Genomic DNA, 15332 nt, shown 5'->3' with positions numbered 1-15332 from the left:
AGGTGGGGGTAGCTAGGAGAAGGGAGGGGGTTAGATAGATGGTGGGGGGTTTGTGCGGTGTAGTTTAGATAATTAAAGGTGACTTATATAGGAACAAAATATCGCAAAATGACCTCTTCACCATGAATATTACCAGCAGTACCTAATTACTATACATTAAAACAAAGCTACTGTTAAAGTCCTGATCGAAAACAGAAGTCAACAATCAAAACGGTATGCTCGAACAGAAAGAAGTCAAAATTCAAGTCATGAACAAACCTGCTTTCTTCTAAATAACAACATAGCCGGTAGAATACCGGAAACGACTCAATTAGTCGTGCATTATATAATCTCTAACCTAACCTTACCGAAATCAGAACATCAAAATAGACAAGAGAAAAACCAAAAGTAGCCCAACAAACCACATTAAAGTGTTTTAAAAGTGCCAACAAATTTTTTGGTGCCGGGGGAGCTAAGTGGATGGGTAGATAGGTTGGAGAGGTGGGTACTGCTGGAATAGGGGGGGGGGGGGGAGGTGGGGGTAGTTAGATGAAAGGAGGGCTTAGTTTGGAGGGTAGGGTTAGGTGGGGGGTAACTTGAGGCGGGGGTAGAGGTAGGTGGGCAGGGTGGGGGGGTAGGTGGGTGGTGGGGGGGGGGTTGTATTGTAGTTTAGATAATTAGGGGTGACTTATATAGGAACAAAAAAATCTCAAAATGACCTCTTCACCTTGAACATTACCAGCAGATCCTAATTACTATACATTACAAACAAAGCTACTGTTAAAGTTCAATGTTCGGAAACAGAAGTCAGCAACCAAAAACGGAGGAAAATGCGCGAACAGAGAGAAGTCAAAATTCAAGTCATGAACAAATTTGCTTTCTGCTGAAAAAAACCTGTAGAATCTCAATACTCCTTTTCGAGTCGTAAAAACCTGTAGAGTCTCAATAGTCCTCTTCGAGTTGTACAAATAAGTGGTTCTACTTCTTTTCACTCCTATTCATTTAACCCCCTATCATTTAACCCCGATTTATTCACCCCTCCATCATTTAACCCCTCTTTGATTTCACCCCTCTATCATTTCATCCCGCCAATTAGCAGTCGATATTAAAGACATGTTTTGTCATAATTAGGTGGATAAATTAATCCCACGTTCGGTTGTGGTAGTTTCATATTAAGTCCCACGGGCCGATGAGGCATGGCCGTGGCCCGCGAGGCATGGCCAAATAATTATATTGCTAACTTACTAATCCTTATTTTATAGATAGATTAAAATCGGGGTGAAATGATAGAGGGGTTAAAGATAGAGGAGTTAAATGATACAGGGGTGAATAAATCGGGGTTAAATGTTTTGGGGTTAAATGAATAGGAGTGAAAAAGCGGGACACCAAAAACAAGTAACTTTAAATGTTTTGAACTTATCTTTTTGATATTATCAATTTTGCTACATTACATTATCTTATTAGAGCTTGCGTGGTTTTGGAGTATTAGAGGAAAAAGTAGGCTAATCATATAATGCAATATCTCATAAACCAATGCCATTTAATTGAATTAACTTAAAGATTACATTTACGTAACAAGAAAATACATTAATCCATCCATCAGCAGAAATAAAGGCGACAGTGGTAATCCTATGCGTCGTAGTTGAGCCAACTTGGATTAGTCATTACAAAAATAAAAACTATAAAATTTTTATTGCTCATACGTGAAGCATCATCTATGAACTCATGAAGGTCACAACGCATTTCTTAGTATAATCTTTGTACGAAATCAGAGAAAACATTACTTTTTCTCAAAATTTTTAATTGTTTATTGAGGCTTTTAAAAGCAATAGCTTTCGGCATGAAAACATAACTTTTCTGGAAAAAACTGATTGTTTGTATGATCCGTTTTTTAATACCAACAAATCATGTAAATCATAAACTTGTTCCGACCCTATTTAGTAGGGGAAGAAATATACTCAAATGTGTTTCTTTTATTCAGTCAATTTTGGCCGATCGATATAATCATTGTAGAGGGTTGTGAATAATATAATTGGAAAGCCAGTCAAGCGAAGAGCGTACAATTAAAAATATTTTTGTTAAATTTGGTTTTTTCGTTGAGTTATCGAGGTTTAACCTTTTATGAACAATTTAATGAATTTCGTTGTTTTTGTTCACACTCTCCGTATATACCCAACTTTGTTAGCCAATTACGCCACAAATTATGTTAAAATTTTTAGCAAAAGTGTTTTTAGTCTTGATGAACTGCTTGATCCAAGTTCTTGGCTCAAATTTCGGTCTTTTTTCAAAAAAATTAACCCAAAATAAGCTCTTTTAGAACGGTTTTTGTTGAAATTGGCCGGTTTAACACACCTAAAAAAAGTGGACATGATCTTTGTTAACTCAAAATGGGGCTAATTTTACTTGTGGTTTCTGTGAGAGTGGTCTTGAATTAAAATATTCGTGGTTTTTCGCTAATATAACTCAATAGTCCAAAATGCATAATTTGTTGTTTTTTGATACAATAGTTTTTTTCTGACAAGTTAATTTAATTCATAAATATCGGAGTAATTAAGTGTTCCTATAGAACAAACAGCAATAGCAACGCCAAATTTGGTCTAATGGATAATTTTTAAAGCCCAAACATAAATTGGATAGAAATCAGTTCCTCGACCTTTTAATGATATTTTTGCAAATTTTGCTCTCGGTATGTTAATAACAGAACAAAATATTTCAAATCAAGTTTTAAAAATTATAGGTTCAACTGGCCTTCTTTTATAATTTCAGGGAAACCTATCTAGTTTTGTAGTCAAAAGCTTATGATTGTTTTGAATTGAATTTCATGAGCATTGTCACCCTTTTCCCTTTTTTGGTTTACTTGTATTTCATGGTCCGTACAAACAGGTTGCACCGTCTTTCTGGATTGAAAAAATTTATCTATTGCTGTTTTTTAAGTAATGCTTTTTCAACTTTGATCATACGGGTTTTGGCGAAAAAAAATGATTTTTGGAATTACTCCTTTTTTTGAGGCTTTTTTGATATTCACGTAATTGACTGTTCCGATATCACATTATTGATGTTTTAGAAAAAGTCTCAACATAGCTTTTGAGCAAAAATTTTTCAACTCCTTCAACATTTTCTACCAGAAGTTAATAAAATTCTTTAGCCTTTTAACTGTTTTTTTCCGTCTTATGTAAAATTCTGTATATTATCAGTTCTTAGCTGCTTCCTTTGGATAAACTTATTTACTGATTGTAGTTGATGGCTATATTTTTTCATGACTTTGAATTGCATTTTGCTATTCATTTTGTCTACTACTTTTTACCTGGTCTTATTAACAACAAGTCGCATATCACATTATTTTGCATTGGAAAAACTCAATTCAACTTAATTGAGTTTTTAAATTAATTTTTTGTGTGTTACTTGCTGTTTTATTGGTCTCGACGCCGGTTTTTCGCTTTTTTACTTTTTGTTTTTTTGTCGTTTTTCTTGTAGACGTATGACCTAATCTGAATATTCAGAGATGTCAATTGCTTTCTATGGAGAAATAATCGAACCCCTTTATTGCTTTCCCATGATCTCTAATGTTTTTGTAACTTTGAAAGAATTTGTCTAATCGAAAAGAAATGTCTTTTTTAACTTTTGTCCTTTTTTTCTTTTTTTTCTGTCTACTTGTTACCTTGTCTCAGTGTTCAGATAACACTTAACACCTTACTGCTGATCAAAGAAGACAGAATTGATTGTATTTTTTACGGAATATATCAGGTTTTTAATGGTTTCAAAACCGTTTTCTCGCAAAATTTAATTAATTTTTTGTTTCTCGCCTGTCTTTGTCGTTTGTTTTCATAGAGGTTCGACATAATCTGGACAAGGAGAGGTCGCAATGTCTTCATTGAGATAATGTCAACCTAATTAAAGATTTGACTTGATATCGATTAGAATCTGTGCTTTTAAACAATATTAAACTATTTTTTAACTTTGACGTTTTTCTATTTTGTTTGCTTTCTACGGACTCCCAATAAAAACTAAGCCCGTTTTTTATATTGAAATTGAAATCAATTTGTTTTGTTTAGTTTCCATTTGACGCTGTTTTACCTTTTTTGTTATGATTTTTTATGAAAAAATTTAGGTTTCGTTTTTTGAATTTTTGTTTGTCTTGTATCGTAGTTTTAATGATGGCAGATCTCCTCGGCTATATATTGTGGCAATATTTATATTACTAAGTGTTTTGAGTTCGAAACAATTATTTTATTCGGTGTCCCGCTTTTTCACCCCTATTCATTTAACCCCCTATCATTTAACCCCGATTTATTCACCCCGGTAACATTTAACCCCTCCATCTTTTAACCCCTCTATCATTTCACCCCGATTTTAATCTATCTATAAAATAAGGATTATTAAATCAGCAAAATATAATCATTTGGCCATGCCTTAGCGGCCCGTGGGACTTGATATGAAACTATAACAACCGAACGTGGAATTAATTTATCCACTTAATTATGACAAAACATGCCTTTAATGTCGACTGCTATTTGGCAGGATGAAATTGTAGAGGGGTGAAATGATAGAGGGGTTAAATGATAGAGGGGTGAATAAATCGGGGTAAAATGATGGGGGGTTAAATGAATAGGGGTGAAAAGAAGTAGAACCATTTTATTCATACACTAATTATTTTTGAACACTAATTAGTTTTTGGAAAGTTGCCTATCTCCTCCTCGTTTGGTAGACAATTAAGTCAAAAATGTGGATAAGTGGGGCTGGAACTTTTATGCAGACGCAAAATGCCGTGCATCATTGTCGTGAAAGCATACGAGCTCGCTTTATACCCTTTCTAGACTTTTTCGAAATCGTCCTAGGTATGTGAAAATAGCGGGAGACTTTTTTTGCAACAATTAAATTAAAATTATAACCATATGGTTAATTATACTTGAAACAAAAAATACTTCAAATCATTTAAGCACAGATTATAAAGATCAATTAATTTTCTTAAAGAATCACATTATATAATTTCTTCTGATTGCTTTTCTTCCTAAAAATAAAAATAACTTATATATGTTATAACTTTTACTGACGATAAACATAACATTTAGATTAAGGTAGAATTGAGTTGGACTTTGGTACTAACCTGCTTGATGTCATTTAGCTGAACTTTGGTGATAGTGGTATTATTGATAACTAATTGTTTGAGTTTCCACCACTCGAAGATGAGATTCAATACCAAAATAGTTGAGATATCATTGCCAGATATATCCAGTCTCTCTAAATGCGGAACTAAAACAAACAATTCTTTAATAGACTATTTTTTCTTGTTTGATACTCCGTTTCATTGAAAATGTTGAATATCTTCAACATGAAGAACGCTTACAGAAGTATCTTGTAATCTTACTAAGTCGATTTTTTAGTTTAGTTGATAGCTAGATCGCCGAGTTTTCGTTACTTCGCGCACATGAAAGATCGCAAAATAAGTCTGTTCTCAATTGATTAAATTAATACAAAATGAATATAAATTTGAAGAAAAAGATTAAAGTTAAATTGTTGCAATATTTTTATATTCGAATTTGATCTATGTTATAGTTAAATAGTTTGCTCCCCTATTGCTCCCCTCCCCTATCCCCCTCCTCAGCAGACATCCCGGGTCGAGGTTTTTGGGTAAATTTTTGTAAGAAATGCGGTGAATGCGGTGAACTTTTGTAGGAAATGCGGTGATTGCGCTGAATGCGGTGAAAATAAATATTTCACCGCATTTCACCGCATTTCTTACAAAAAATCACCGCAAAATTCACCTCATTTCTTACAAAAATTCACCGCATTTCTTACAAAAATTCACCGCATCAACTTTTGTGGCAAAATAATGTAAGAAATGCGGTGAAAGCCGTGAATACGGTGAATAAAAATATTTCACGACATTTCACCGCATTTCTTACAAAAATTCACCGCATTTCGTACAAAAATTCACCGCATAGGATTTCCACAGTTTACTCAACCTGATTTAAATTCACAAGAAATTTCAAGGATGTTAGTAACAGTTGGCGCAGTGGACTAAGCAGTGGAAGGCATGCAGGAGGTCAGAGGTTGTGGGGATGATTTTTTTTGTAAGGATACTGAAAACGCGGTGAAAATAAATAATTCACCGAGATTCACCGCATTCACCGCATTCACCGCAAAAAGATGCACTAATAAATTATTTTTTTCACCGCATTTCACCGCATTTCTTACAAAAATTTACCGCCAAACCTCGACCCGGGATATAACTGGCTCTAATTACCCAAAGAACACCGAAACAAAGGTCGATCAAATCCCTGGCCACATCATGTTAGAAAAGGCCTGTCATTTAGAGAAGCTTAATTTTTTAATGTGCTCAATTTTTCATGGAACTGTAATTTCTCGTAAAATGAGATCTTTTTTGAGCAGTGTTGATCGTGGCGGTGCAAAACAATGACTTGAACGCCAAAAATCTGTGAGAAAATTGGATTTTTTCTGCCCCCACGCTTAGTGGGTATATAACTTTAAAGGCCCCAAGGCGTGCTTTTTATAGATAATGAAATAGGGGAGACGAAAGGGGGGACAAAATAGATATTAAAAATTCAACAAACAACTATCTATAGATTGTTCGGATCTTTTCCGTTTGTGCCCCCACCCAGTACGTTATGCAACCCCAGTAACAGATCACACGCCATATTACATAGTAAATCATTATGTAAAAATATGGCACGTGCGTCTGGGGGAGGTAGGAACAAACGGAAAAGATTGGACTGTTCTTGTGTCTTTGACCCATGGCTATTTTCTAGAGTAGAAAATAAGGCTGCAAGTTTGTTTTTCGGAATCTGCTAATTCCAGAAGCGTAACTTGCTAAAACATCAAGAAAAAAGTTAATCAAATTGAAAGACTTAATTGAACTCTTTTTGTAGGGCAATAAGTGAGAGTCGTATTATCACATGCTTAAACTGGCTTTTTTATTCAGATAACTTTGAACAAACGAAGCAATTTACGCACATATTTTTCTCTGTCGGAAGTTTTTCCTTCTTCTGTTAGTCGCATGTAGTCTTAAAAACGCATTTTTTTTGAAACATACAGAAATATGCAGTTGGTTTTTTAACACCAATGTAACGAAAACATATTTCTAGAGTTGAAAAGTTAAATTTCAAGATTTTGACTCCCTTGTTTTGGTAACTATACGCTAGCATTGCGGGACATAAAGTCAAGTTTTTTTGCGGCAAATCATCGATAACGTCTTTATTTAGCCATCTTGAGTTTGCATTCGAAACATGCTACACGGGGACAACAAGATCAAGAAGGTAAAACAAGAATAAATCCAACAAAAAAAATTGTTTCCGATTCCAGGTGGAAACCATAAACACAAATAAATTGAATAAAATTATATGCAACTCCCTTTGCCTAAACTGGAGTGCGAAAAAATTTATACAAAAGATAGTTAATCCGCAAAAACACGAGCGAGTCCGGAGACAGGGCGAAAAAAAGTTCCGTAAGCCATTTTCACTTCAACTAATCTCTTCCATAAAACACTTCTTCCACTCTTCCCAGAGGCCAAATACCACTCTGGATTACGCCTTTGAGAACCCATACCATATGATTGACCTCGACTGGACATGTTCTGGCAACCATATGCTAGCATCGTGGGACATAAATTCAAGTTTTTTGCAGCTAATCATCTTTAACTATCCTTTTGAGCTATGTTGAGGTTACGTCCGCAACAACTAATATAAAATGTTAAAAAGCGCATTTAGCTGTCAGTGTTTTAAATAGTTCTTCATGAATCAATAGCGTTTTTGAAAAAATTTGGTTTGAACAACTTTGATCCCTAAATAACAAGGTTAGGTTTGATGAAACGAACCCTGACTGATTCCCTACAGAATTCAATAGAAAGTTGGAAGATAAATTGTCACTAAATATATTGGTAAATTCAGTGAGCATGTTAATTAACACTTAAGATTAGCAGAACAGAGTCAGCCTAAATCTTGAGAACTGAAAGCATTTGACTTCTACGCAAAACGCCACAAACTGTTTCAGCTGTAATCATTAAAATATTTTTTAAAAGAAGACAAGTCAGTATCACATCTATGAGAGAAATACAAGATCTATTCAGAATTGCATCTTTCAAACTGTTACTTGAAACCTTGTGGAAAAACAACGCAAATTCTAGAAAATCAAATTATTGTCATTGCTCAAGAAATTTTGACGTTAACGTCAAACAAGAAATGGGTAAAATCTATTGATAGTAATGACATATTTTCAAAATAGTATTATTAGCAAAAACAGAAAACATTTGAACGCTTCTTATGCTTGGATAAAATTTTCATTGATACTGTAAAAAATTTCATAATAACCCACCAAAATGAGTTTGCGCACAACCAACTAGATAATTTTCATAAGAGAGATTATCCAATAAGATTTATGTATGAATTGAAAAAATGTTTTATTGAATGTGTGCCTAAAATTTTTTTTTGTGTGTTTTTGTCATTTTGAAGTTTTATTTCATATTAAGTTTTTACAAAAGACTTCTTTTTCCGGTGTTTTGAAGATCTGTAATTTGTTTACTTTTTCGTCAGCTGAGAAAATTGTAGCTTAGTGTTTGTCCTCCTCAAAAGACAATTTCAAACAGATCAGTAGATCGGATAGTGCTCTCACTGGTTTAGTTTTTTGGCTCTTTGATATTGGTGGAAGTGTAAACCTTTGTATCTATGGATGAACTGTAACTGGCAACAGAAAACATTTTATTTTATTGTTATAAAGAAAAACATATAAACAGATGGAGAAAAGGAAGATGCGCTTTTCTTATTGTTCTTTTTCATAGTGTCGTCAGTTTTAATAAGCAATTCTGTAATCAATAACAAATATATTCAGCAGACAATTAAACCTGCACATTTTTTCAATGTTTTCGTTAACCGTTCTGCTGCGTGATTAAAATCTTTTTCAACTAAAATACCAAAGTGCTCGTTTTGCGACAAAACATGGGATTCAGTTCTCTTAAAAAACATTTACTCTTCACGGACAATTTTTATAGTTATCAGGCAACAACTGTTCAAGTTTTCAATCCGGAAAAAGTGCAGAGTAGTTAAATCAGGGGTACTTTGGATCACATGATCTCGAGAAATGAGATTTTCATTACATATACACAGAGAAAAGCGCCTTCTGAATAGCATGCGAGTAATCAGTGATAACAGTTTGCCATTACACTTCTTGCTTATTGTCTCCAGTTTTCCTTGGCTGATTTGCTAGAGAGTGAGACTACTGCCAATAATAAACATAGCCGTCAGATTGCCAGAAAATAGCCGCCGTTACCATGGCCAAGATCAGGATTGAAATTGAAAGAAGAGAGAAAAACTAGTGAAAAAGTGATTTTCGTACAAACAATTTAAAAATGCGAACTATTTTGATGTCATTTTGAAGCTGAGCATACTTCTGTTTCGCAATGAGACCACATAGGGCCTAGTATCAATACTAATATGCATTACAGATGGTAACTAAGAACAAAGTTCGAGTAACGGCCATCAAAAATTGGGTTTTATGAGTTTATCCCGTTTCTATTTTTGACACTGACTCTGTTCATTTTGACTTGCTTTGCTGAGCAACTGCTGCCTGAAAACACCTTTTAGCAGAATGAAAGAACATTGAAACTAGCCTAGAGAAGTCAAAGAATTCATGCAGAATGTTGAACAAGCTGTCACCTAAGGTAAGATGGAAAGTTTTTATTCGACGAAGTAAAAAAAAACATGGCAGGACAAGTCCTGACGTACAATTCGGGGAGTTCATTAAATTAACAAAAATAGGCCTAGAATGGACTATGAGTGAAATGGGAAAAGCATTTGGAAAAAAATTAATCCAAAAAATCGAAAAAGAAAACAGTAAAAAATGAAAGTGAAATTTCCGCATGGGAACAAAAAACCACTATCGAGAAAGCTCATTTTTGTTCAAACACTGTTTCCTCACTCTACTTTAAAATTAGAGTGAAAAAATTTCACACCGCAATAAACACGCGATTTTTCTCTTCGCTTCATGTTTCGGCGTGACTAAAATCTCTACTCCTTAGATCTTAAAAAAAGACAGCTCCCCAATACAATTCAAATTTTTTGAATTGTAAAAAAAAATAGGTGCGCTATAATAGCCGGCTGAGCAGCGGAGGCTGCTTTTAATAACAACGAAGTTAATAAACAAAGCGACTTCCGGTAGACCAAAAGGTGTCAACCCAGAACTTTCCTCCTATGGATCTTAATGTCATAGATGGAAAAAAGTTATACAAAATTGATAGGCTTACAATTGTTTGATAACAAATTTCTATGACTTTTTAATATGTTTTTTTTCCAAAAATTGTTACAATACGCACTCTAATTATTCAAAAAATCAGCCCATATTTATCGATTGAAGTTAGCTCACATGAATGCAGATGCTATTTTTTTAAATAAATATGATTGGTTGATAAAAATGAATCATCGTTAGTTATTATTATCCATAGATAATTATAGCACGTCCATATCTTTTTAACAAAAATGCAAGTTCTTTCCAGATATTTATCAACATTTATCTTTAACCTTTAACCTTCCCATTGAAACGAGACTTGGATACATTGTTCATGGCCAGTTCTAGTCCACATTTCGTCAAAAACTACTATATTTTTATATGTCTATTTTCTTGAAACAGATGCAACCTCTTGCAAAATCGTGTAGACCTTGACTTTTCTATAAGAAACATATCGCGACGACTTATTGGGGTGTTTCAAAATTTGTTTCACTGGATTCAGAATTAGAATCGTTCTGCTCTTACATCTGATGACTTCGCGACTCTCAGCGTCTAGTTCTCCAAAGCGAAGTTTCATGTTGTGCAGTTGAAGTGTCTTCACCATCGGGAATTGCTCACTGACGTTTTTCATCACCCGTCGCAAGGATTTGCCTAAACATTTTTTTTACTTTTTATTTACCCTTTTCTGATACAAAACACTTCGTCTTGGAAATTCTTTATTTAAGAAAATCAAAACGTGGCCATACAGTTCAGTTATACCAATCCGGACTTGACTCTCAGAGCATTTCAGCGCTGAGCTAGTACATTTCAAGTGTAAAAACTTAATTCAGTCCTGAAACATTGAATCTCCAGAATATTTTAAGTTTCTTCAAATATTCAGAATATTCAACGTTCTTTCCGCAAAAAAATCAGATGTGACAACAGAAAATTTAGTTGGTAAAATTAACCAGATCCGTAAAAAAATTAGAAGTATTAGAAAAAAACATTTAATAACTGATGAAAAATGTGAGAACTATTGACTTTAGTTGGCAATTATTTTACACGATAAATTGAAGAGTACTGGCAATCCTAAAAAACAGAATGTCTATTCTAATTCACCGCTGATTTGCTCTGCCACCGACCTCCGGGAAGATCGCAGGTTCCTTTCTTCTTCATATCTCGTAATAATTTCCAAGACTGTTGAAAAAACGATTTTTTTTCACATTTTTTTGTTTCAACATAGCCAGTTTTGACGAGCACCGGCAACGGAGGTGGTAGACTTGCTACTATTGCAAAATAAATGTTCGCAAAAAACTCAAAAACCGTCATCAAAAGACACGCTTTTAATTTTAGAGATATATACAGGTTACCGTAGGGCAGAAATAAATCTTCACACACACAAACAGAAAAAGTGGAAACTTTTCTTTTTAAAGACTATTAAAGAGTGCGTCCAGTCAAACTGCTACAACCAGTAAAATTCAACTACAAAGAAAAGAAACGATTCAGTTTTTTAAAAATGAGATCTAACCTCATTTCGTCAACAAAAATCAGTAATGATGAAACCAGTCAATTCAACTTCTCCAGATATTGATTATAGTAGTCCAGAGAAGTGTGAATGATTTGAGTAAAAAAATAGTATTATGATATAAATTTAAGTTATCAACGGTCCTTAAATTTCATTTTTGTGTATAGAAACTAGTATATCATAAACTTTACAGCAACTGAACGAAGACAGAAAAAGGCGCAATTTTGTTGACAAAATTATCCACAAAGTTTTTTGTTAGAAAGGTATTTAGTAAATTGAAGGGTGCTATGCGAAAATTTGTTCTTTAAATCAAATTTTTGTGATTGATTTCTTAGCTCAAAATAATTGCTTCAAAAATTTTGTTTTCAAAGCCAATAGTTGACTGAGGTTCTAATGAAATGCAGCCAAATTAATAGTCTTAGTGAAATTGAATTTGAGTACTAAGAATTCTGAGGATTTAGAACCATTTTATGAGAACTGAGGTTCTCGGGAAAAATGGTCACTTTGCGAAAAACTATCCTGATCAATACATTTGGTGAACAACTGCAAAATTGGAAGTATTGGTACATAACAAACAACTTGGCTTTTTTCATCGATTCATTTTTTAGATGACGCAAATGAAATAGTATCACGGTTCATAGAATTTAATCAGTTTTAAATTATCAAGAAAAAAATATTAATATTTCTATAACTGATAGGATGGTTATTGCTCGGAGAAAAAATGGAGAAAATTATTTTTTCATCACAGTCTACTTGACAACAAGTGCACGGATCTAATGTACGGAGATTACGAACAATACTTACCATTTTGCAAACTCCATTTGCAATATTTTATCAGTTCTTTTCAAGGTAAATTTTTATGGCTGTAGTTATTCACGAAATCATATGTAACCTGATTTCCGGAGATGAAACTGTTGAAAAAAGTGAGTACCATTGGCCTTAGTTCGCAATTAATTTACACGATAAATTGAAGAGTACCGTTATAATTAGAAAAATTTTGCGTTGTCTCGTACAAAATTGACAACTTCGACGACCCACAAATCTCCTTAGGAACCTTAGGTCACTGTCTACGGTCACCAAAAATGATTTATTTGCTCAGTTGTACCACTCCGACAAAATTGTTCAAAAAGTCTCAGAAATTTGGTGATAAGCTACGGGAAGTTATTGAAAACATTCTGGGTACCGTTTTAGTGAATTGTCATTGCTCCGGGTGGTTCTGTCTATCAGTTTATTAGTTTAGGTGTTCGGCAGCGTCTAGACCAGTTTAAATCTGCTTCTGTTATCTCCATAATGAAGCTTAACGAATTCGTTTTGTGTATCACTGGTCAAAGACCAAAGCGTGACAAAATTTTCCTGGAGAAATATACTAGCTGAATTCGTTAGACTGGTCTGCACTCCATCAGAGGAAAATTCAAGAAGTTCGTGACGATTGAAGGTTTCAAGAATTCACTATGAATTATTCACTTACCGAAAAGCAAGAGAAATCTCGAAATAGCTAGATTTTAAAAATTTTCTCAATATTCCTCGGTAGTATGGATATCAGCACCGCCAATACCCGCTCTCGGTCTTCATTTGACTGCAAAGGAATTTTGAGTTAGCGCAGAGTACAGATTAGACAAACCTGTTTATAATGCAGAGTGGAGTGTCCGTACATCAAATTTGGAATACTGAAGGTTCATGGTGACCTTGGTTGTTTCGTGTCACGGGCAATGGTATGCAATAGCCAGGCATAAAATATTTTGCATTAAATTTGTTTTTGTTCGCTCTGAGGCCAATTTGGCCTCGGTAGTGGAAAAATCGAACCATATAACCGACAGCAACTCACGGCAATGCAACATCTATCTTCCATCCTTGCAAGCAAGTAGGACGGTGGCTTTGGACGCGACTATGACTTCATCGTCGCCAACCAAATTGATCGCAAATGCGGCTTTGAGTTCTGGTCAAGCTCTAAAAGCAGCAGGCGTGTGGACGTATAGCGTACATGAACGCAAATGTTCTGAAAGAGGCATTCACTCTGTTCCACATGCTATTGAAGTTCTTGGTGTTTCTCCCAGACTTTCAAGGAGACGCTGAAGTGATTGACCATTATATCTGACAAAGGACGCTTTCTTTCTGAAGGTCTGTCAGTTGCATTTATCAATATAACACAGTCAATTTTTGTAATCGCTATCCAAAGAACTGCATGATACTTGCTAGAGCCCAATGAGATCCCTGAATGTGTTGACAGTAACTTATCCAAAGAGAGGTGAGTTGCAGGTCTCTATCTGGTCAACAATGAAATGAAAATGCAACAAGTAATTTCAATAATTGTCTCACCCAATAAGCGTGGAGACTAAAGTTAATTAACAAAAAATGAGATCAGGCTGGTGATCAGGATGTTATTGCGGTGTGGATAACTGGATTGCTTGGTTGCAATTTCAATATGCGAAGTACGGAAAATATCGGTTTAAATAGGATATAATTTAATATCCTAAGATTCCTCACAAAATGTCCAGTCCAATCAGAACTCATTGAGTGATAGGTCTATAAGCATGGAATCAGTGAAAATTGGTTCTGATGATTAACTTTTACTAAAGTGGAAGAAAATTGAGTTCAGAAAACACATACTGAGATACGTTTTTAATTTTTTTTTGTCGGAAATGAAAAGCGAGCAGATTTAATAAATGGGAAAATGCATAAAAGTTCATCATCATTCTCGTAAGCATGTTATTAAAATAAAAGGAATTTGATGTTTAGGAGACTACTGTATTTTTTTAATGTTTTTGACTAAAAACAGACCCGGGCCGAGGAATGAGCGGAAAAAAATGCAAGAAATGAGCGGAACTTGAGCGGACACTTTAGCAAAATCCGCTCAAAGCCCTTACATATTTTGACCGGAATGAGCGGAATTTGAGCGGGAAAAAATGCAAGAAATGAGCAGAAGTTGAGCGGAATAAAAAATGCAAGAAATGAGCGGAATTTGATCGGAATAAAAAAATGCAAGAAATAGCGGAATTTGAGCGGAAAAAATGCAAGAAATAAGAGGAATTGTCGGAATGAGCGGATTTTTGAGCGGAATTTGAGCGGAAAAAAATGCAAGAAATAAGAGGAATGGTCAGAATGAGCGGATTTTATAGTCTGATCAGAGGACGTTTCGAACGCACTTTAGTCTGAGCAGGGACGTTTCGAACGCACTTTTGTCTGATCAGAGGACGTTTCGAGAGCTGAAATAGTTTAAATACTGTCGGAAAATTATGTTATTATATTGTTGACAATTTGAAACAGTGCAACAGTTTAATGTTAAAACAATTCAACAGATTCGAATTAAGTGATTGACAAAAAAATCTGTAAAAAAGTCCTATGATTCTTAGGGAAGTGTTGAATGTAGTTATCACAGAAGCAAATTACAACCAATAGCGCCAGTTTTTTGACGTTATAGTTTTTCATCAAAATTAATTCAAAGCGTTTCCATTTCAACAAAAAAGCGCCAGTTTTTGCATGGAGCTACAGATAACCAAAATACCCAAAACATAAAGATTGCAGAATGTTTCCTTCTACACTTTTGGGTCGAATTTTATGACGATAGTAACAATTTTTTGAAAATATTTTTGGGTGTTATTGACTTGAATCTTAACCT

At 34.5% G+C, this 15332-nt stretch overlaps 1 protein-coding gene across 1 annotated transcript in view; it reads right to left on the bottom strand.

Moving 5' to 3' along the window:
• LOC142350465 (uncharacterized) overlaps positions 1-15332 on the bottom strand; it is a 40136-nt gene that overhangs the window by 6221 nt on the left and 18583 nt on the right. The window contains exons 3-5 of the mRNA XM_075402315.1: positions 10738-10863; positions 5084-5229; positions 338-342 (exon numbers count right to left, since the gene is read on the bottom strand). Coding sequence (XP_075258430.1) covers positions 338-342; positions 5084-5229; positions 10738-10863 — 277 coding nt within the window. The remainder of the gene's footprint in view (positions 1-337; positions 343-5083; positions 5230-10737; positions 10864-15332) is intronic.

The sequence above is a fragment of the Convolutriloba macropyga genome, chromosome 12 (genome assembly GCF_964194025.1).
Source record: "Convolutriloba macropyga chromosome 12, txConMacr16.3, whole genome shotgun sequence".
NCBI classification, from domain to species: domain Eukaryota; kingdom Metazoa; phylum Xenacoelomorpha; order Acoela; family Convolutidae; genus Convolutriloba; species Convolutriloba macropyga.
Note: the sequence above shows the minus strand (reverse complement) of the source record. Positions and strands in the feature narration are given on the sequence as shown.